Source organism: Cydia splendana, chromosome 9 (genome assembly GCF_910591565.1).
Source record: "Cydia splendana chromosome 9, ilCydSple1.2, whole genome shotgun sequence".
In the NCBI taxonomy this organism is placed as follows: Eukaryota; Metazoa; Arthropoda; class Insecta; order Lepidoptera; family Tortricidae; genus Cydia; species Cydia splendana.
This window is the reverse complement of record NC_085968.1, coordinates 16,599,953-16,619,126: the sequence shown is the minus strand read 5'-3', so window position 1 is coordinate 16,619,126 and position 19,174 is coordinate 16,599,953. Positions and strand designations below refer to the sequence as shown.

The 19,174-nt window shown below is 39.1% G+C and overlaps 1 protein-coding gene and 1 long non-coding RNA gene across 2 annotated transcripts in view; one reads left to right on the top strand and one right to left on the bottom strand.

Moving 5' to 3' along the window:
* LOC134793767 (uncharacterized) overlaps positions 1-19,174 on the bottom strand; it is a 324,508-nt gene that overhangs the window by 247,111 nt on the left and 58,223 nt on the right. The window lies entirely within an intron of this gene.
* The window catches only part of LOC134793899 (vitamin K-dependent protein C), a 53,456-nt gene that overhangs the window by 29,249 nt on the left and 5,033 nt on the right, over positions 1-19,174 (top strand). Inside the window, exons 7-11 of the mRNA XM_063765612.1 lie at positions 5,093-5,211; positions 5,862-6,094; positions 9,932-10,134; positions 12,778-12,934; positions 16,603-16,761. Coding sequence (XP_063621682.1) covers positions 5,093-5,211; positions 5,862-6,094; positions 9,932-10,134; positions 12,778-12,934; positions 16,603-16,761 — 871 coding nt within the window. The remainder of the gene's footprint in view (positions 1-5,092; positions 5,212-5,861; positions 6,095-9,931; positions 10,135-12,777; positions 12,935-16,602; positions 16,762-19,174) is intronic.

The window sequence follows — 19,174 nt, the reverse complement described above, 5'->3', positions numbered from 1 at the left end:
AAATTCCTAAGAATGCCGTTTGGGATTTCATCGGCGTCGGAAATATTTCATAAGAGGCTATACGAGCAATTTGATGACATTGAGGGGACTATCTTATTTATAGATGATTTACTCGTTTATGGCGAAACAAAGGAGATACACGATAAGCGTTTGCGTCAAGTTATGAACAGGTGCAGGCAAATTAATATTAAACTCAATAAGGAAAAATGTAAAATAGGGTTGTCGGAATTGAAATACTTGGGACATATTATATCGGAACATGGAATTTTGCCGGATAGTTCACACACACTTGCGATCAGAAATATGCCTAGACCACAGAATGTGAAAGATTTAGAAAGGTTTTTAGGTCTGGTCACGTACGTAGGTAGCTTTATTCCGAACCTCTCAGATAAATCACATTTGCTTAGGGAATTGTTAAAGAAAAATATTGCATGGCACTGGGACGATCGCCATGACAAATGTTTTGATGACCTTAAAAAGTGTCTGATTAGTCCACCGGTACTGCAGTACTACAGTTTAGATCGGGAGGTGACATTGTCTGTTGATTCGTCTAAAAACGGTCTTGGTGCTTGCTTATTGCAAAATAACTTGCCGGTGTGCTATGCGTCACGTTCGTTAACAAAAGCAGAACAAGCATATGCACAAATCGAGAAAGAACTGTTAGCTTGTGTCTTCGCATGTGAGAAGTTTTATACTTACATTTACGGACGAGGCGATGTGACAATTGAAACTGACCATAAGCCACTAATTAGCATCATAAATAAGCCAATAGCAAGTGCGCCGGCCAGATTGCAAAGGATGTTGTTGAGGTTGCAACCTTATACTTTTACACTAGTGTATAAGCCAGGTAAGTATTTATACGTAGCGGACACATTGTCGCGCGCCGTTGCGCCAGCGCCAGCGGTGCCAGAGGAACCGCGGGACCACTTGGACGCGCAAGCGCAGGTATGTGCGGTAGCGGTTAGCAACCCACTAACTGATTCGCATTTTTTGAAATTGCAGAAATCGTACAGTACGGATAGCGAAATGCAACTCCTAAAAAAGATAATTAGAAAAGGTTGGCCTGTACACAAATCTCAAGTAGATGATATTATCAAACCTTACTGGAACTGCAGGAATGAGCTAACGGTAGCTTACGATATGGTATGGAAAGGTGAACAAATAATAATACCAAAGTGTTTGCGTCGAGAGATGTTGCAAAAAATACATATAGGCCATTTAGGGTCTGAAAAGTGCAAATTAAGAGCTAAGGAAATAATGTATTGGCCGAACATGAATTCTCAGATTACAGATATGATCTCCCATTGTCAACCCTGCCTTATGCATAGAAAAGAGAACAGTAAACAACCTTTGACACCGCATAATGTTCCGTCGCGTCCTTGGTCAAAGGTCGGCACTGATATTTTTCATTACGGGATAGAATCGTATCTTTGCATTATTGATTATTTTAGCAAGTATGTGGAGGTTATAAAATTAGGGTCCCTCACGTCGGGGCATGTGATTAATAATTTAAAAAATATTTTTTGTAGGGAGGGAATACCAGATATCGTGTTCTCAGACAATGGGCCGGAATTTTCGTCGGTATTGTTTCAAAACTTTAGTAAAGAGTGGGGCTTTGAGCATCATACGTCATCACCTAGATATGCTCAATCGAATGGACAAGTGGAGCGTGCCATTCAGACAATAAAGTCAATATTACGTAAAACCGCAGAAGATTCTTCGGACTTTAGACTGGCTCTGTTAGGTTATTTAAATACACCCATTAGTGACAAGTTACCATCTCCGGCAGAAATCCTAAAAAATAGGAAGTTGCGTAGTCCTTTGCCTTGCTTGCCGGACCGATTGTTACCTAAACCCGTAAATAACAGGAAAATTCGACGAGAATTGCAAGACCGTCAAGTTTCGCAAAAAATATATTTTGATAGGGGAAGTAAAAACCTTACACCGCTAGAACCTGGCTCGTTAGTTAAAGTTCGTAATAGTGGCAGGTGGTGTGACGGTAAAATCATAGCATTGGTAGGCCCTAGATCGTATTCAGTCAAACTTCAGACGGGCAGAATAATACGACGAAACCGCAGACAACTCATATTAGACTCCACGCGGCGCCGCGATTCACCCGTCGACCACTTTCCGTATGATGATATAGTAGCAGGGGACACCGGGGCAAACCGAGTGCGCGGCTCCAGTACCACAGGTAGTTTCCAACGTACTCGTCCAGCATTGCAGACAACTGATTACTTTGTTTCTCGCTTTGGCAGGACAGTGAGGCCTCCTGATCGGTGGGGATACTCGGCACCTGGTGTACCGCAAGTGAATAATAATAACAATGATAATCGATTCTAGTGTAAACAAATGATCAGATGATGTTGTTGTTGAATTTAAAAGTAATTAACGTTTTGAGTTGATTTTGCATTGTCTTACGGATTTGGTCTTTGAACAAAATATACATGCATAAACTTACACAATAGGTACATACTTGTAATACCTAAGCTAAAACCTATTTAGTTTTTTTTACAATTTTAATATTATGTGACACCATAGCATGCGGGTGAACATGTTCATGTTAGATAAAAATAATAAAATTATTATGAGTATCTTACCAATTAATTATGTTAAGCATAATTATTGAAGCCAATTTTACTTAAGTATTCAATCAAATAAACTATTCGTATTATATAATTTTAATACCAATAAAATACAATGGAATGTTGAAATAAAATTTAAGGAAAGAGGATGAGTAAATATGTACTTATTATCTTATACAATTCAATTTCTTTTGTAACAGGGGGGTTGTAGGTATCCCGATAATCACAATAATGTGGGTAGGCTAAGCAATATATGAATAAAGTAATCTATGCTCGGTAATGGTCGTTTGTATATCTCCTGACAGTTTCGGCGGTTCCGCAGCCGGCTCCCTGACACTGCGGGGTTTCGTAATGCATCGCAACCACATATGTGCTTTGTAGTGTTTAGTTTTAAAATATATTTTTATAATTTTCTTTATTCATTTCTCATCTTAAGTTAGGTTATTTATAATATGAATATAAAAGTAAAATATAAAAACACTTACAAAACAATAAAAATGAATATAAACACATTATAAAAAACCTAACCTAGGGTGCCGCCAGCAGCGGGGCAAGGCCCAAGCTACCGGTGGTCAGGGCTGCAGAGAGAGGAACCGGCGGACTATCCGCGCCGTGTCTAAGATCACCGCCTTCTGCATCTGACCCTTGATCCAACCACCTAGCGAGAGTCTCTCAAGATGTTGGTCGAGACTCTTCGCTATTAGACCGTTCACTGAAACGACTATCGGGACAATGATCGTCGAATCAACATCCCACATGGCGGTTATCTCGTGAGCCAAGTCTAGGTACTTACTGGACTTGTCCTTCTCGGCCTTCACGAGATTCTCATCATGGGGGATGGTGATGTCAACGAGCACGGCCCGACGTTGCGATCGATCTATTATCACAATGTCAGGCTTATTGGCTACAATAGTCCTGTCTGTGATGATAGATCGATCCCAATAGAGCGTGGCATGACCATTCTCGAGAACAGGCGCAGGTAAGTACTTGTAGTACGGTACTTCGCGGTCCACAAGGCCATATAGAAGAGCAAGTTGCTGGTGAATAATTCTGGCTACGAGATTATGTCTGTGCAAGTACTCGCCGTTAGCAAGATGAGAACAACCGGAAATGATATGCCTGAGTGACTCTCCGGGACGGCGGCATGCCCGACAAATGTCGACCGTACCGTCCTTCAGGATATATTTCCGATAGTTGTTCGTCATCATCACTTCGTCCGCAATTGCACAGGCAAAACCCTCGGTTTCTCCGAAGAGGTCCCCGAATCGTAACCAGTTCACCGACGCGAGCAGGTCCACATCGGGTCCCGTGAGGGCCTTGTAGAACCGCCCGTGTAGCACCTTACTCTCCCATGCCGCCTTGCGATCCGCAGTACTTAGTACCACAGGTTTGCGCCAGTTCTCGTTTGCCAAGGAGAGCGGCGTGAGGTTCCTGTCTACTGCCACCACATCACGACGCATCCCACACTCGTTGTTAAGGAAATAATTCCTGAGATTGTACACCTCGCGGTTGTGGAGATCCTTGGCGTTTAGGAAGCCTCGGCCTCCACACTTCCGTGGGATGTACAATCTCATATCTGACGAGCGTGGGTGTAGCATGCGATGTGTGGTGAGCAGTGACCGGACCCTCCGATCCAGGGCGTACAGCTCGGTCTGAGTCCACCTTAGTATGCCAAAGGAGTATGTGAGTAGGGGCATTACCCAGGCGTTGAAGGCGCGCACTTTGTTGCCTCCTGACAAAAGACTGTTAAGGACTTTTGTGAGCCGACTGAAAAAGCGCTCCTTCACCGACCGTCTAATACCCTCGTCCTCAATACCCAACGACTGTGACATACCAAGGTATTTTATTATAATTTTTATTATTATGTAGGTATGCTAGTTTTAAGGTATTTATTAGAGATGCAACGGATAGTTGTTTGGCCGGATACCGGATACCGGATATTCGGCCTGCCCATCGGCCGAATATTTGGTATCCGGCCGCCGAATATTCGGCCGGCGGAGCTATACCTACATTTCCGTTTTTCAGGTGCGCATTGTTCAGATTTTGACCTGTTTCGGAGTGAACATTCGCGCGGACTCATTTCTAAGTTCGAAATGAGTGCGTGTGCATGTCTGTGGAATGTTTTAATTGTTTTAAAATAATAACGAGTACGATTATAACCATGACTGTTTCTTAAATACAATTTTGTTTACTCCGAAATCAAGCAATGTTACTATTCGGTATCCTGCCGGATAGTAGGTCACTAACCGGTATCCTGCCGGATATTAAAATAATAGCCGGATAGGCCGGAATCCGGATAGTAACCGAATATCCGGTGCATATCTAGTATTTATGTACCTATAAGCCACTGGTTGCCTGACTGAAATAAAGATTTTCAATTAATTTCATATTTTCCTACCTGAAGATCATAATATAAATTCGTATAGATTAGTGTAAAATAATTTATATATTGTAATTTCATATTATGAAATAAATAAATCTAAATCTAATCTATACCATTGGTGCAGGTACTGCCGCCGGCCAGCCTTATGTGGGCGAAAGGTGATCCGCCAGAGCGCACTCTGCTACCTCGAGGGAAGCTTCTGCCACCGCTGGATCCGCGGCCGCATGCGCCGCAAGGACCCAGGTGAACTTGCACATAGGTACTCTAACTTTACCTAACCTAGTTTATATACTTGAGTTAGTGCTTGATCTATTAATATTGCTTATTATGAAGACTGTTCACGGATAAGTAATAATTTCCATTGTCATACACATAATCGGAATAAGAAAAGCTTCGTCGAAGCTTCAAACATTATTTGACCGGTTTTGCCATATTTTAATGGTACTTGAAAATAAGATATTCAGTAAATAGTTTAAGCTGAAAGTAAAAGGAAAATTTATTTTTTCCATGAACAAGCTCAACTACTTTTGTTTATTTTTTTTTATTAGCCTATGTGTGTGTCCCACTGCTGGGCAAAGGCCTCCCCTCTTCCTTTCAAATACTCCCTGTGTTGAGCAAGATCCCGCCAATCCCGCTGGAATGCATCCGGGTCGTCCCGCCATCTCTTTCTCGGTCTGCCTCTGCCTCGACTACCCTGGGGATGCCAGCTAGTGGCTATTTTGGCCCATCAGTCATCATGCATCCGGCAGACATGTCCAGCCCAGTCCCAACAACTACTACTCAACTCAACTACTACTAAAACAAAATATTGTGTGAAACAACAATAAAAGTCTCAGTGTCATGAATATTATGAAAAACAAACTTAACAAAATATTATTAATGTTTTGATCCAGAAAAAACCGCACCCAACAAGCACTCGCACGTAGTAGAAACAATGCCGCCACCAGCGCTTGCGATCCATCCTGAAGACACGCGGGTCACACCCAACGTGAAGCTCGATTGTGGTAGAATAGGACAACGTGCCACTGCGCGAGCGCGGCTCCGCGGCATGCTTCGGATTATCGGCGGCAGGCCGGCGCCGCCTGGGAAGTGGCCGTGGCAGGTCGCCGTACTTAACCGGTATAAGGTAAGTTGCTGTTCAAATTATATTTTACAAACGATACGCGGGTTGCACCAAGCAAAGCTGTAGGTAGATTGGGGAAATGCGAATCGGTGCGTGAATAAGCACGCGCTTTCCGGGATATGCTTGGGCACATCCTATTGAGTAATTGGTAATTTTTTAAGTATTTTTGCTTTGCAACTTACAACAATGCCCTCAAAATAAATCAAATTCAGAAAGGAGAAAAGAGAAAAATAGGTGTCACGATGACAATATTTTGTTATGCGGACGACAGTATTGGGGATGCCTATTACACGGCTGTGTCAAGTGTAAAAGTTATGTTGGAGTCGTAAAAATATTCTGTGTGAAAATTCTTCAAAAAAGGAGTGTACAGGTTTTTAAATGGTCGACAACGCGCACATAACACCCATGCAGTTGCAGTCGTCCACAGGTACGGTGATCTCTTATCTTCAGGCGGGCCGTATTCTTCTTTGCCGACGTGGTATTAAAAAATAATAAATGATCTTATTGCAGCGAAATTTACCTCCTAAATACTATTTGTCGGCGATTAGTAGATCGTTTGCTGGGCAATTTGATAATGAATGTCAAAGAAAAGAAATATCTCTAAAAATATACGACGCCTTTTAATTAATGTCAAAATTACGGAGGTTAAAGAAGACAAATTAATCCCGGCCAGTCAAAACACGCCAACGAGCCATTCTCGAGACCTTTTGCGCTTATATTCATCTATGCCCCTTTCAATAACATGTCACTCCCGCAGTGATGTGTAGCCGGCATAATTCAAAGGTATGATGTGAGGTATAGACAGACTCATTCACAAACTTGTAGTCACCACTCATTCAAAGAAAAATATAATGTAATGTAATACACAAAACGATTATTACATACATACTGGCAACTTAACTTAAGCATTAGGTAACATTCTGATTCTGTTACCAGTTCAGTTAGTAACTAAACAATAATATATCTTCAGTTAGAAACAATTAGACGAGCATAGCTATAGACCTTTCAGTAAACGATATAATTCCTTAGGCAGTTTCATGCGCGCTTATTACGCCAGTAGATATGCACACAGGATGAATAATAATAAACACAGGATGAATAATATTATTTCTCTTTACCTTAACAACAATCTTAACTAAGAAGGATCGGTATTAGGATAGGTACTTGGAAATAAAGCTGTGGGTTATTAACTTGAAAACTTTCTTAGGCGGAAAGTTGTAATTGTAATTTAAGAGAACGTGATTTATGGTTTAGCGAAGTATAATGTATTGATAACATCCAACATACCTACGTCGCTTGTACAATCTATTAATATAGGTACCCAATTTTCATTATAGAAATGTACATTTAAGACTTTATAAACATTTACTTGCCGGCACTAACAGCTCTTGCTAAATTTAGTAGGTGATCTATGTATATGTTTTAATAAAGTAATCTAAAAAATATGCTTAGTTTTCAAAAACTGAAACCATTAAAATATTCAATTCCTAGAAGCAATGTGTGGTCTGGGGCGATTTTTGAATTTCGAGCGCTCGATTTCGTTACTCGAAAATCGGTGTAAAGCGGCGAAATGCTATTTTCGAAATACGAGCGATAGAAACTGGGAAGGTAGTGGTATTGAGCACTATTTATTGAGCACTAGATTCCAAATTTGAGTAGTTTTTTCACAATTACCACTTTTTAGTCGAAAGGCGGGTTTTTTAAACAAAAAACTAAAAACTCAAATAACTTGAAAACCAATGAGTTTTGACCCCTGGTTGACTGGACTTAAATCATTACAAATGACCCATAGAATAACCCCTTTCAAGGAATACGGTGAATTTCCAATCACCCTGTATAATAATAATTCAGCCTATATACGTCCCTCTGCTGGGCACTGGCCTCCTCTCATGCGCGAGAGGGCTTGGGCTATAGTCCCCACGTTAGCCCAATGCAGATTGGGGACTTCACATACACCTTTGAATTTGTTCGCAGATGTATGCAGGTTTCCTCACGATGTTTTCCTTCAGCGAAAAGCTAGTGGTCAATATCAAATTATATTTCGTACATAAGTTCCGAAAAACTCATTGGTACGAGCCAGGATTTGAACCCGCGACCTCCGGATTGAAAGTCGGGCGTCATATCCGTTCGGCCACCACCGCTTCTATTAGTTCAATTCTATTAGTAGAATTTAAATACCTACCTAGTAGTGGAGATACTGTTAAAGAAAGAACACGAAATCGAGTGATCGAAATTCAAAAATCGGCCCCCTGTGTTGGTCCTGCATTTCGTGGAAAATGGGGTTTTGTAACGAAAATTGCTACATATTGAATTTTAGAACTTTTGTCCGATAAAACGTCTTGTACGTAGGTAGACATTAGAAAACACTCAACGGGCTGAAATTCCTTTCACTAAAATATGAAAAAGCACAAAAATAAAAGAAGTTATGCACAAACACATTCAAAGTGTTTCTGAGTGTAGACCAAACATGACTTGTAGGTTGTAAGTAAAAACTTAAAGACGCTTTCATTGCGTATTCGAGACAGTGCTTTAATATGCTAATCGCCTATAAAGAAAGAAACGGTCGTTCATGTTTGGTTCGATTTGATTGTCCAAATCATCCGGCTGTTCCATAAATCCATTAATTAAACGGAAGTGTACTATAGTATATTAAAAGCTTAACCAAGTACCTATCTTCAAATTTTATCGTGCAATGTTTTCGTTATTTATTCATAATCTGCTCCAACTAAGCGTTTGACACTCCATCTTTGTTGTACAGACAGTTTGTTAGCGGCTATGATTTTGCATTCTCCAAAGAATAGCCATTTTATCGCCCGTCAGGCAACCGTCAAGTATAGAACAATGGCGGAGAATATTTTGAACAGGAACTCTTATTACACGTAGTGTTGGTAGGAACTCGAGTCCTTTGAGTCTGAATTTGAAGAACTCAGCTCGTTTTTACGAGACTCGGCGTTTAAAAAACTTCTGAGTTTTTTTAAGTCCCGAGTAGAGTCCTCTGTTGAGCTTGTTTAAGAGCAACTCAAAAGGACTCGAGCCTCCGAATAAAGACTCCGTCAACAATTTTATAGGTTTTCCTAAATATAGTATAGAAATTAAGCGTTATTTTATGATTTGTGTACGTAATCCACAAATTTTACATAATGACAATGCATTTCGAAATTATTTGTCAAAAAAATCAAGAGTTCTCTGAAAAGGACTCGATGGAGTCTACAAAAGACTCGGGCCTCTAACAAGTTGAAAAGAACTCGAGTTTACACTTAATTTTAAGTCTGAAAACTTAAATCGAGTCTTGAAGCAGAGGACTCAAAGGACTCGAGTCCTAACCAACACTAATTACACGATGCCTCGCATGACAAACTTAGATTGGTGGCCGTGATACTGGTATGTTATTTAGGTCACAACTATCCGTCGTTATGCCTACGGATCCTACATCAATTCACCTGTATACCCGTATCCTTTTAATGAAGGAGCGGAGAGTGTTATTGCGGTTCGTACGTTCTGTGATTTTGTTATAAATAATAACATGATGTTTTTGTTCTTAATCAACATTACATTTTAAATATCTTTTGAGCATTCAGTTAAGTGTGTAGGTAGGTGTGTGAAGCCGCCTGTTGGAAGATTAATTAAAATATTTACTCTGTTATCTGTTAGTATATTATATACCTATTGATTTGTTAATAATATGTATATGTACGTTACATTTTCTACGATTATTACTCGTTCGAATATATACTTTAGTACGATCGAGATCCACGGGCGAGTCAAAATCAGATCAAATTGACATCAATTTATAAATTCGTGTGAGTATCCTATTCAGTAACAAATTTTCGCAATTCCCAGGAAGCATTCTGCGGAGGTACGCTGATATCGCTCCGCTGGGTAGTGACAGCCGCGCACTGCGTCCGAAAGCGCCTCTACGTACGTCTCGGCGAACACGATTTGCTCCTTCGGAACCGCGGTGAACTCGAAATGAGGGTCACCGAGGCCGTCATCCATCCTCTGTATGACCCTGACACGGTCGTCAACGACGTCGCGATGCTACGGTAAACTTTGCTATAAATAGTTCACTACAATACAGGGATTCCAAATGGGACGTTCGACACTGTTAAGTTGGTAATTTTAAGTCAGTTAAAATTAGCACTCACAGATTTAAAAAAGAACTTTAATATAAAGAAATTGAACCCTATTAATAAATATGTATAACTAACTAAATGTATCCTATGGGGAACTGTTTTCGCATTTGCAACATTTACTTCTAATATTTTTTACGAAAGGAAGAAAAAAATATCGAAAGACTTTCTAATTTTATTTTAAGCAAGTGTATATTACCTTAAGGCGCCGTGAGTTCAAGTCCTTCGCCGAACGCACAGCTCGTTGAGCACTGAGCGTACTAGGGTTGCCAACTTTTTTTTGGTGGAATATAGTATTTTCCCGAATAAGGCATCAAAAATTTAGTACATTTCAAAAAAATATAGTACTTTTAGATAAAATACTAAACATGAGTGTAATATACGTTTAATCGGAAATATATTATTTTAGCGTACTATATATTATATAGTATTTTTCCAAAAGTATATAGTACAGAGAGCCAAAATATAGTACAATACTATATAATATAGTACGGTTGGCAACCCTAGAGCGGACGGACATGCGCGTGCGTGTCTGGGATCGCGGATATCATTGTTTTGGAATTTTAATATTTAGTTAGTTTTAACGAAAAAAATATTGATTAGTTCGATAAAAATAAAATTACGCATTTTTAGAAGCAATTTTCATGTTAATAGTTTTTGGGTAATAATAGTTGCAAATTTTTAATGGTGCGTTTTAGATCTATGTTCGTGACTTTTTTTTGTGTAGCGAAAGTTGTTAATTTGTTACTAGAAAAATACCTCAAATTGCTATATATTTTTTGGCAACCGTATATTGATCTAAAAAAGCGCTACGATTTTTCAAAAACTCTGTAGGCTGAACCCACTGCACCTTAAGAGCCCATCAACGTGCACACTACCGCCACTGCTAAATAATCGTGATTATTTAAATTTAACGACAGGTATTTAAAAACGGGGGCCGCTACGCTACTTGGATGGGTGACCGTTTTTTTTTGCCGTTTTTGCATTATGGTACGGAACCCTTCGTGCGCGAGTCCGACTCGCACTTGCCCGGTTTTTTTTTATATTACTGGATTTGTCGATCTATGAACTCAAAACAAAAACGGCCGTTTTAACTTTGGACGCGTGGATTGACGAATCTAGCAACTTAAAAACTAGTTTGATGTATCAAAAGGTACTTAAATACAAAATACAGTACGAAGCGGCCCCCTTTTTTAAATACCTGTCGTTAAATTTAAATAATCACGATTATTTAGCAGTGGCGCTAGTGTGCACGTTGATGGGCTCTTAAAACCGAAATTGATGTCACGGTTTCTTTTAGGTACATCAAGTTTCATGTTTATTATAGTCTCACTTATGACCTATTTGGATAGCTTAACCTATAATGGGACAAAGGAAACAGGAACTATAAAAATGGCAAGATACTCCTTTGTTACACCAGGCAATAGATTTATGCATCAGCTAATAGAGTGGAAAGACATCATCGACATACTGACAAGAATAGCTTCATTTATCAATAAAGTCTTTGTGGCCTGATTTGCGACTGTGTGAAATGGGACGAGACTGATGTGTCTTTTGAAAAGTTGGGATCGCACTTTATTTGAAAAGAACGAAAAAGAAGTTTTGAAAAGTATTTATGTTATCAGTTACAGATCATTCTCACTCAAACTAATTTAAACCAAGCGCGCATTATAATCAAGGATGCAAAACCAAAAGCAAGCTATGTGATTTAATTAATTATTACATGAGTCTATTTTTAACATGTTGGGATACATTGGATGATTGATTTGAAACCATTCATTCTTTGTATATTTGGACTAAATAATTGTCAGTTTCGAATAAAACACATTTTCTGGGAAAACCGTATCGCATACCCAAGATAAGTAGGTATTCGTATTTTCTGCTTCCTTCTGCTTAAAACACTGAAGCCATGCTTGCGAAGCTTGAAGAAATGTTGTGCGATAAGAAGAAATAAAAACTTGGAAACCAGCAGATTTGTCTGCGAGCAATATCCTTTTCATTACACAACTTTATAAAAAGACGTTGAGCTAGGGGTAAACGCACAATAGAAACGCATTTTTATTTTCTTTATAATTTGTGTACAAGTGATTGTTAAACTAAAATACTTTAATGATAAATTAAACACGACGCGCGCGCGCGTGAATAAACCTAACTTTAAAACAATTTTTTGGTCAAATGGGCAGATTAGTCAAAGATTATACTTATTTGAAAGTGCAAATATCATAGAGTAGAGAGAGAGAAAAGAAAAATCTGCAGCGATTTTGATAGCCCGCGCAGTGCAAGTGTTATTTATACGTCATAATTTCATAGACGTTTGACATTTAAAATAACACTTGCACTGCGTGGGCTATCAAAATCGCTGCAGACTTTTCTTGGTCTAACTTTATTTGGACAAAAACTGTACATGCTTCTATCCTAGCTTATGACTACTGTAATTTAGCCAAAATTCATTAACCAAGTTGTCACTACTTAATAACTTATTTAGTTAAACAAAATACCAATTACTTAAGTTTATTTTTCAAAACGGTCTAATCCGTCTAATAAAATTTGTGTCAGGTTGCCTGGGCCCGCCCGTTTGGATATGGGGCACGGCATCGCGTGTCTGCCTGGCGAGCAGCAGACCCTGGCGCCGCATACCAGCTGTGTTATCCTCGGCTGGGGCAAGAAGCGGTCTACTGATGTCCACGGCACGAGGATACTGCACGAGGCGCAGGTGAGAAGATAAAAACTACATCAGGTTACCAGGGCCGGTACGATCTAGGAAATGGTCCTGTGTGTCTGCCTGATAAAGTACCCGGTTTTATCGTCAACTAGCTACGTCATGTTTGATCATTTGATATTTACCAGTCGCTTTTCGGTGAAGGAAAACATCGCGGGAAACCGGACTAATCGCAATAAGGCCCAGTTTCCCCTCTGGGTTGGAAGATCAGATGGCTGAGATCAAAGGTAAAAAGGATCAGGTTATAGGTCTAACAAGGCATTGTCTTCATAACGAATAGCCTATCCTACAGCCGCACACTAGCTACGTCATTCTGGAGTGGGAAAGAAGCGATCAACTGAATTTCCCAGTAAAAGTATACTCAGTTCCATCTGAAGTCAACAATACAATTAGTACAGTACAAAGTTGTGGTTCAATCAATAGGTACAAGACACGACATTTTGTTATGTTGATTCCTAGATCTAGTACGGCTACCACCAGTTTCACACTGACATATTCGCTAGCGTGTGCATAAATTACTTTCCATGCATTTTACTCGTACTCTGATATTAGTGCGAGCGAGATGTATAGAAAGAAAAATAACACAGGCGTTAGCGAATTTGTTGTTAGCGTTAGCCAGTTTGACACTACTAAGGCAGTCGTGGTGGCTATAGTTATATTGCGTAAACCGCGCGGTTGTTGTAAAATGATGTGCGGTAAACGCATCGCGTTTAATGCTGCGTTTATCGCATAAAACAACCGCGCGCTTAATGCGCGGGTATGATACGCTTGCGAACAAAATTGTATGTGACACATTTTAAATACTGGCAGACAAATAAATGGGTTTGATAGAATTGCTAGATTAAATTGTATTTTACCTGGAGCGGAGGGGAACGGTGAACTATACACCGTGTTTTTATTGAATTCCGTTAACTTCGGGGTATAGTTATGTACGTTTATAAGAACTAAATGGCATAATTAATTTTCAAAAAAAAAAAAAATTTTTTTTGTTTTCTTTTTTGTTTTTTTTTTTGTTTAAAAAGTAATTAAATGTAGCATATAGCGTTGTTGTAACACGGGCATTACATTTAACTCAACCAAACAATTGAAATCTGTGACATATCAATGTCATTTCGTACATCAATCGACCGAGATTGTACTTAAGTTTAGTAGCAAATGTATGAACTCATTCTAAACACTAATCAATATGTAAGCCGGCCCTAAGGCAAGTGTACACGCTTGTAGAGGCCTTATAGGAAAAAAATAAATTATGGATTATCTCCGAAATGGACTTAATTAGAACATCGGTGTCTTTGAGAAAATTACTTGATTTAAGCTCAGGAATGCACCCTTGAAATTAACGGAAATCAAAAAAACACGGTGTAGATATAGATTACTTTTTCCGAATTCAGATAACCTGGCTTTCGCTCGTTTAAATTAGTTAATATCGCATTGTATTTTCAGGACTATTTGTTCTATCGAAAATGTTAGCTTATACAATTTTATTCCATTGTATAATAATAGGTCGATTCCTGGTTCGGACTCAGAAGGCATGTCATCGCTTCACGAGTCTCAAGAGGTTTCGAAAAAGACGAGCGAGTGAAAATGTCAGTTCCTACCAGATGTGCATCAAATGCCATTTTTAGGGTTCAAAAATGTAAAAAGGAACCCTTATGGTGCGACTCTGTCCATCTGTCTGTCACATTGACATAGCTAAATATCTCGAGAACTACTTACGCAATCGATTTGGAATAGTTAATAAATAGTTATGATCTTATGATCATGAATAAGGTTAGGTAACTCAGTTGAAAGTGTTTTTATTTTATTTTATTTACTTTATACCTCGCGCGTGGAATGACAGTCCCTAGGACAGTTTTTATCTTTTATACGGAGCATCTTTCACGCAAAATAGTATAGCAATAAATAGTAGATAATGATAATTAAAAAAAAAATTGAATCTCCCACAATACCTTCTTATTAATTAATATTGGAGCAGTTTGTTTACAGATTAAGGATGACTCACGCTAGATCGGGCCGGGCCCGAGCCGAGGCGTCCGACATGTCATTTTCTATGACGGCTGATCGGTGATCACGTGGTGCTTTCCATAGAAAACCAAGTGCCGGAAGTACCGGCCCGGCCACGGCCCGGTCTAGCGTGAGTCAACCTTAAAACGGTTTTATCTTAACTGTAAATTCCGCTGCTAGCGGTAATTGAAAAGATGCACCAGGTGAAACTCTGACACTGGAAATAATCTGCGAAAATCATTTCCCTTTGTGCCAGCTATCGCAATTTTCTTAACCATCCTAGATCGATATTAAAACTAACCGCAAACACCTAAGAGCAACTATTTTTAGTTTTACCTAATAGAAATCTAAGAATAGATAAATAAAGAGTATTGTATTGTGTATTTTATTGGTACAACTTTTTTTACTGTTATTTTACTGTAGCTCCCTAATGCCTTGGTGGTCAGGCATTTATAAAACGTATTAACAATAAAAACAAATGTCTGGTAAGTAAGAGTATTAGCCAAGCCCAATGAGTGTACTCTGCCAAAACAAAAGAAACATCGGATTTAAAATTTCAGTGGAAGCGAGCCAAAACGCGCTTGAGTGTACTCAATTCATTTTTTTTTTCACGCTAATCTGACACGCAATAACTGATATTAATGCAGATTTATATCGTATTGAGGCACTCATGTTAAAAGTTTAAAGTGCGAAGTTTGAGTACGCCACCGTCTTTGTGGAATTTTCGACTCTTTAGGAATTATGTGGGGATAAAAGTTACGAGAGTTACAAAGTTTATGGAATTGTGACATGTTGTTCAAGCTGAGCTGCAATCTTGGAGGTTAATATAATATGAACGGGACTTAATCGCGAATAATTAAGTTTATTACCTGAACGTTTTGCGCACCTGGGATCTTACTCGGTCACACTACTCGACCTATTCGATTTTTCAACTATCGATATTTGTATCCCCTTACATTTACTAATGACCCATGTAGATGAGATCCTAAACCCCTCGTTCCGATTGAAATAGCAATGTTTTTTTATTTCAATGGCTTCCCGCACTATACAGGCCATAGACTAGGAATCCTCTAGACGGAGTTTAGAGCAATTATTTCTTGAAACCGATGCTGCCAAAAATACTGGGGTGCGGGGGACGAGGTGAGCAAGTCCCGTGCCGTACCGTAATTGGTCCGTTCAAAGACACGGACGTCACACAAAGACACTTTGACTCGAAAATGGAGTAAAACTACCGTATATTTGTGGCAGAGGGGGTAGCGCTACTATGCTCAGTCTGGAGGATGTCTTGTCTGTGATACAGGCTTACTATATTTATGCTTCGCTTGGCAAATGCGCATAGTCTAATAAAACATGGTCTTCTCTTCCCAGAGTGACACAAGCCTACGTCACAATAACATTGCCACTTTATATAGCGCTATGGCATATTATCATATAGCGCTGTCGCATGATGACGTAGGCTTGTGTCAGTCACGTGGTCGGAAGAGAGTACCAGGCGGAGTATATTGTTATACCATGGCAAATGCGTGACCACCGACTTACAGTAGTAGCAAGCCGAATATTATGCGCTTATAGTGATCTGCAGTTCATCTGCAAACCGCCAAATGGTGCATCGTTCACTTTAAGTTTTTTATTCTAAAAATAAGTATTCCCGTTGTCAGGTGTCGACAATCCAGCAAGGCGTGTGCCGGCGCTCGTACTGGCAGTACGCGATCACGGACAACATGGTGTGCGCGGGGCGCGGGCGCCGAGACTCTTGCGCCGGAGACTCGGGCGGCCCGCTGCTGTGTAGGGGACAAGACGCGCGCTATTACTTACACGTGAGTTTGTAGACTACAGTGCTCCTATAGACAGGTGTACAGGATACAAATGTAGCAGGCCAATCGAACTAGCTGTACGCGATCACAGGCAACACGGCGTGTCAGCAATTTGGATGCTGGCACTGCATCGAAAGTATAAGTAGAAAAATCGTGCGTGATCTTGCATAATTTCAATTTTCACCTATAACATCAAAAAGCTTACCTTACAATGATAAAAAATGGGCCCCAGAAATAGCCGCCATAATTTAAATTCATTTATTAACGTTACACGTCTATCTTCGGGTCACCGACATATATTATGTGACTTATGTGTACCTACCAAATTTCAACTCAATCGGTCAGGATCGACACTCTTGAAACTACAGGTAGTTTCGGGGCAAATTGGCAGACGGACATGCCCCATAAGCCCTATAAGGAATCCCCTTTTTTTGAGGTACGGAACCCTAAGCATCGTATTACCTAGTTATTCAGCCTATACGGGGATATGCGGGGATAGCTACCTACGAATGTTTCTTTGACTCTATATCTCTACTATAAATAACTCTTTGATACCTAGTAGTCACTATAGTAGTAGAAGTAATAAAAAAATGTAGGTACATTATTGGGGCATAGCGTAACCTTGCCACTATTAAATATTCATAACCAGTGATCGGACAAATCATCGCAAAACCATCAAAAATCATTTATATCTCAAAATAAGACATGATTTATTAAACACATATTATGTACACAGTATCTTTATAAAATTTCCAGATTATACTCAATAACTCCAGTTCACAATTGTTAAAAAAATTGTATCATGTTCCATACCATATTTATTTTTGCGATAAATTGTCCGAACTCTGTTCATAACCAAAAGGATATTAATAGCAAAATGATTGACAAAGGACCCCACTCCCTCGCTACCAATATAACAGCAATTAATTTCCGTTTTTATCGGAGTGAAGTCTTATTCTTAGCCAGTAATTAAACGTGCCTATAACACTTATTTTTTGTATAATATACTTATAAATAAAACCTCATTGAAATCCAGAAAATAACCTTTTATAAAAGAAAATGGATTTTAAGATAATATCTTAGCAAAATACTCACCGTGAGATATAATTATCACGTCTTGGAGAAAAAACCGCTGGGTTTTTGTGGCCATCTTCCAAATTGTCTACGAAATTTACAACCACCGCGGGCTTTTGCTCTCGTTATTTTACTACTTACTCGTATGTTTTACAGATAGCTCAAAATATTACAATGCTTTACATAATAATGTATATTTATATACATATTATTGCAAAACAGCAAACTTATTTACTAAAAAAATACCCGTAATAGCAATATTGCTTTTCCACAACATTTGACGTGCTTTGTGCGGGGAATAAAAATTACGGCAAACAAATTCAATGTAAACTCATCCACCATGCTCGTAATTGATATTGCGTGATAACATTGCCAGCAGAATAAGGTACACAAGTAAGGGCCGGGACAGACGGACTGCCACCCGTGCTTTTCCCATACAAATTGCAATCCGTCTGTATCGGCCCTAAGAATATGTATGTTGGACTGTTGGTGTATTACATTTTTTGTAAGTTGTTGTTGTTGCGATAAAGATAGGAACACGCGGGTCAATGTACGAAATACTTCGTGCTTGGCATCCTTACTTTAGAAGGTGGAATATGACATTAATAAATGACAATGTCAGAATCTTCATGTTCCTGTTTACTCGGAACAGTTTTGGTACTAGTCTGCTCAGATTATAAGAATTATCCACTACCATAAGACATTCTTCAAACAAGTGTTTGTCACATAAAAAGGCGTAGAAAAATAAGTTAAAAGTCACAACGTCAGCTTGGCAAGCTTCATACTTTAAGCTTCGCATGTATATTCCTGATTGGAGAAGTTGCTGCGATGCCAACCGACAAAAGTTAAATAAAAATGTAATTTTTGGCCCCGTTTTGATACTTTATTATTGCAGTCTTATGAATATATTACTGCTTCGAGACTTGCAGCAGTTGCAGTGTATTTAACCTTTGTTTATGTTAATTTTAATGAAACCATCCTTCTTAGCTTCAGCTTAATAATTTACATATTTAAATTACTCCTACTGCCGTATTCGAACTTCAAGATATTCACAAGAGACGACACGTACTAGACCCATTCTAGATACGTTATAGTTTAGATATCAACTAGTTCTCTTTTGCAGCGCAATTCGGGCAACCAATGTCACTTTTACGTTAGATAGAGTAAGATATCTATTAGATGTGAATTGGATCTCTAAGTCATATCCTGTGGAAATCGTTCAACAGTATCTCCAGAATCGCGCAAATGTCAAATTTGACAGGTTAGATCTTAAACATATCGTTATCGTATCTTGGTGATGTCTAAAAGTTGTCTAATAGATGTCTATTTCAAAATCCGAATC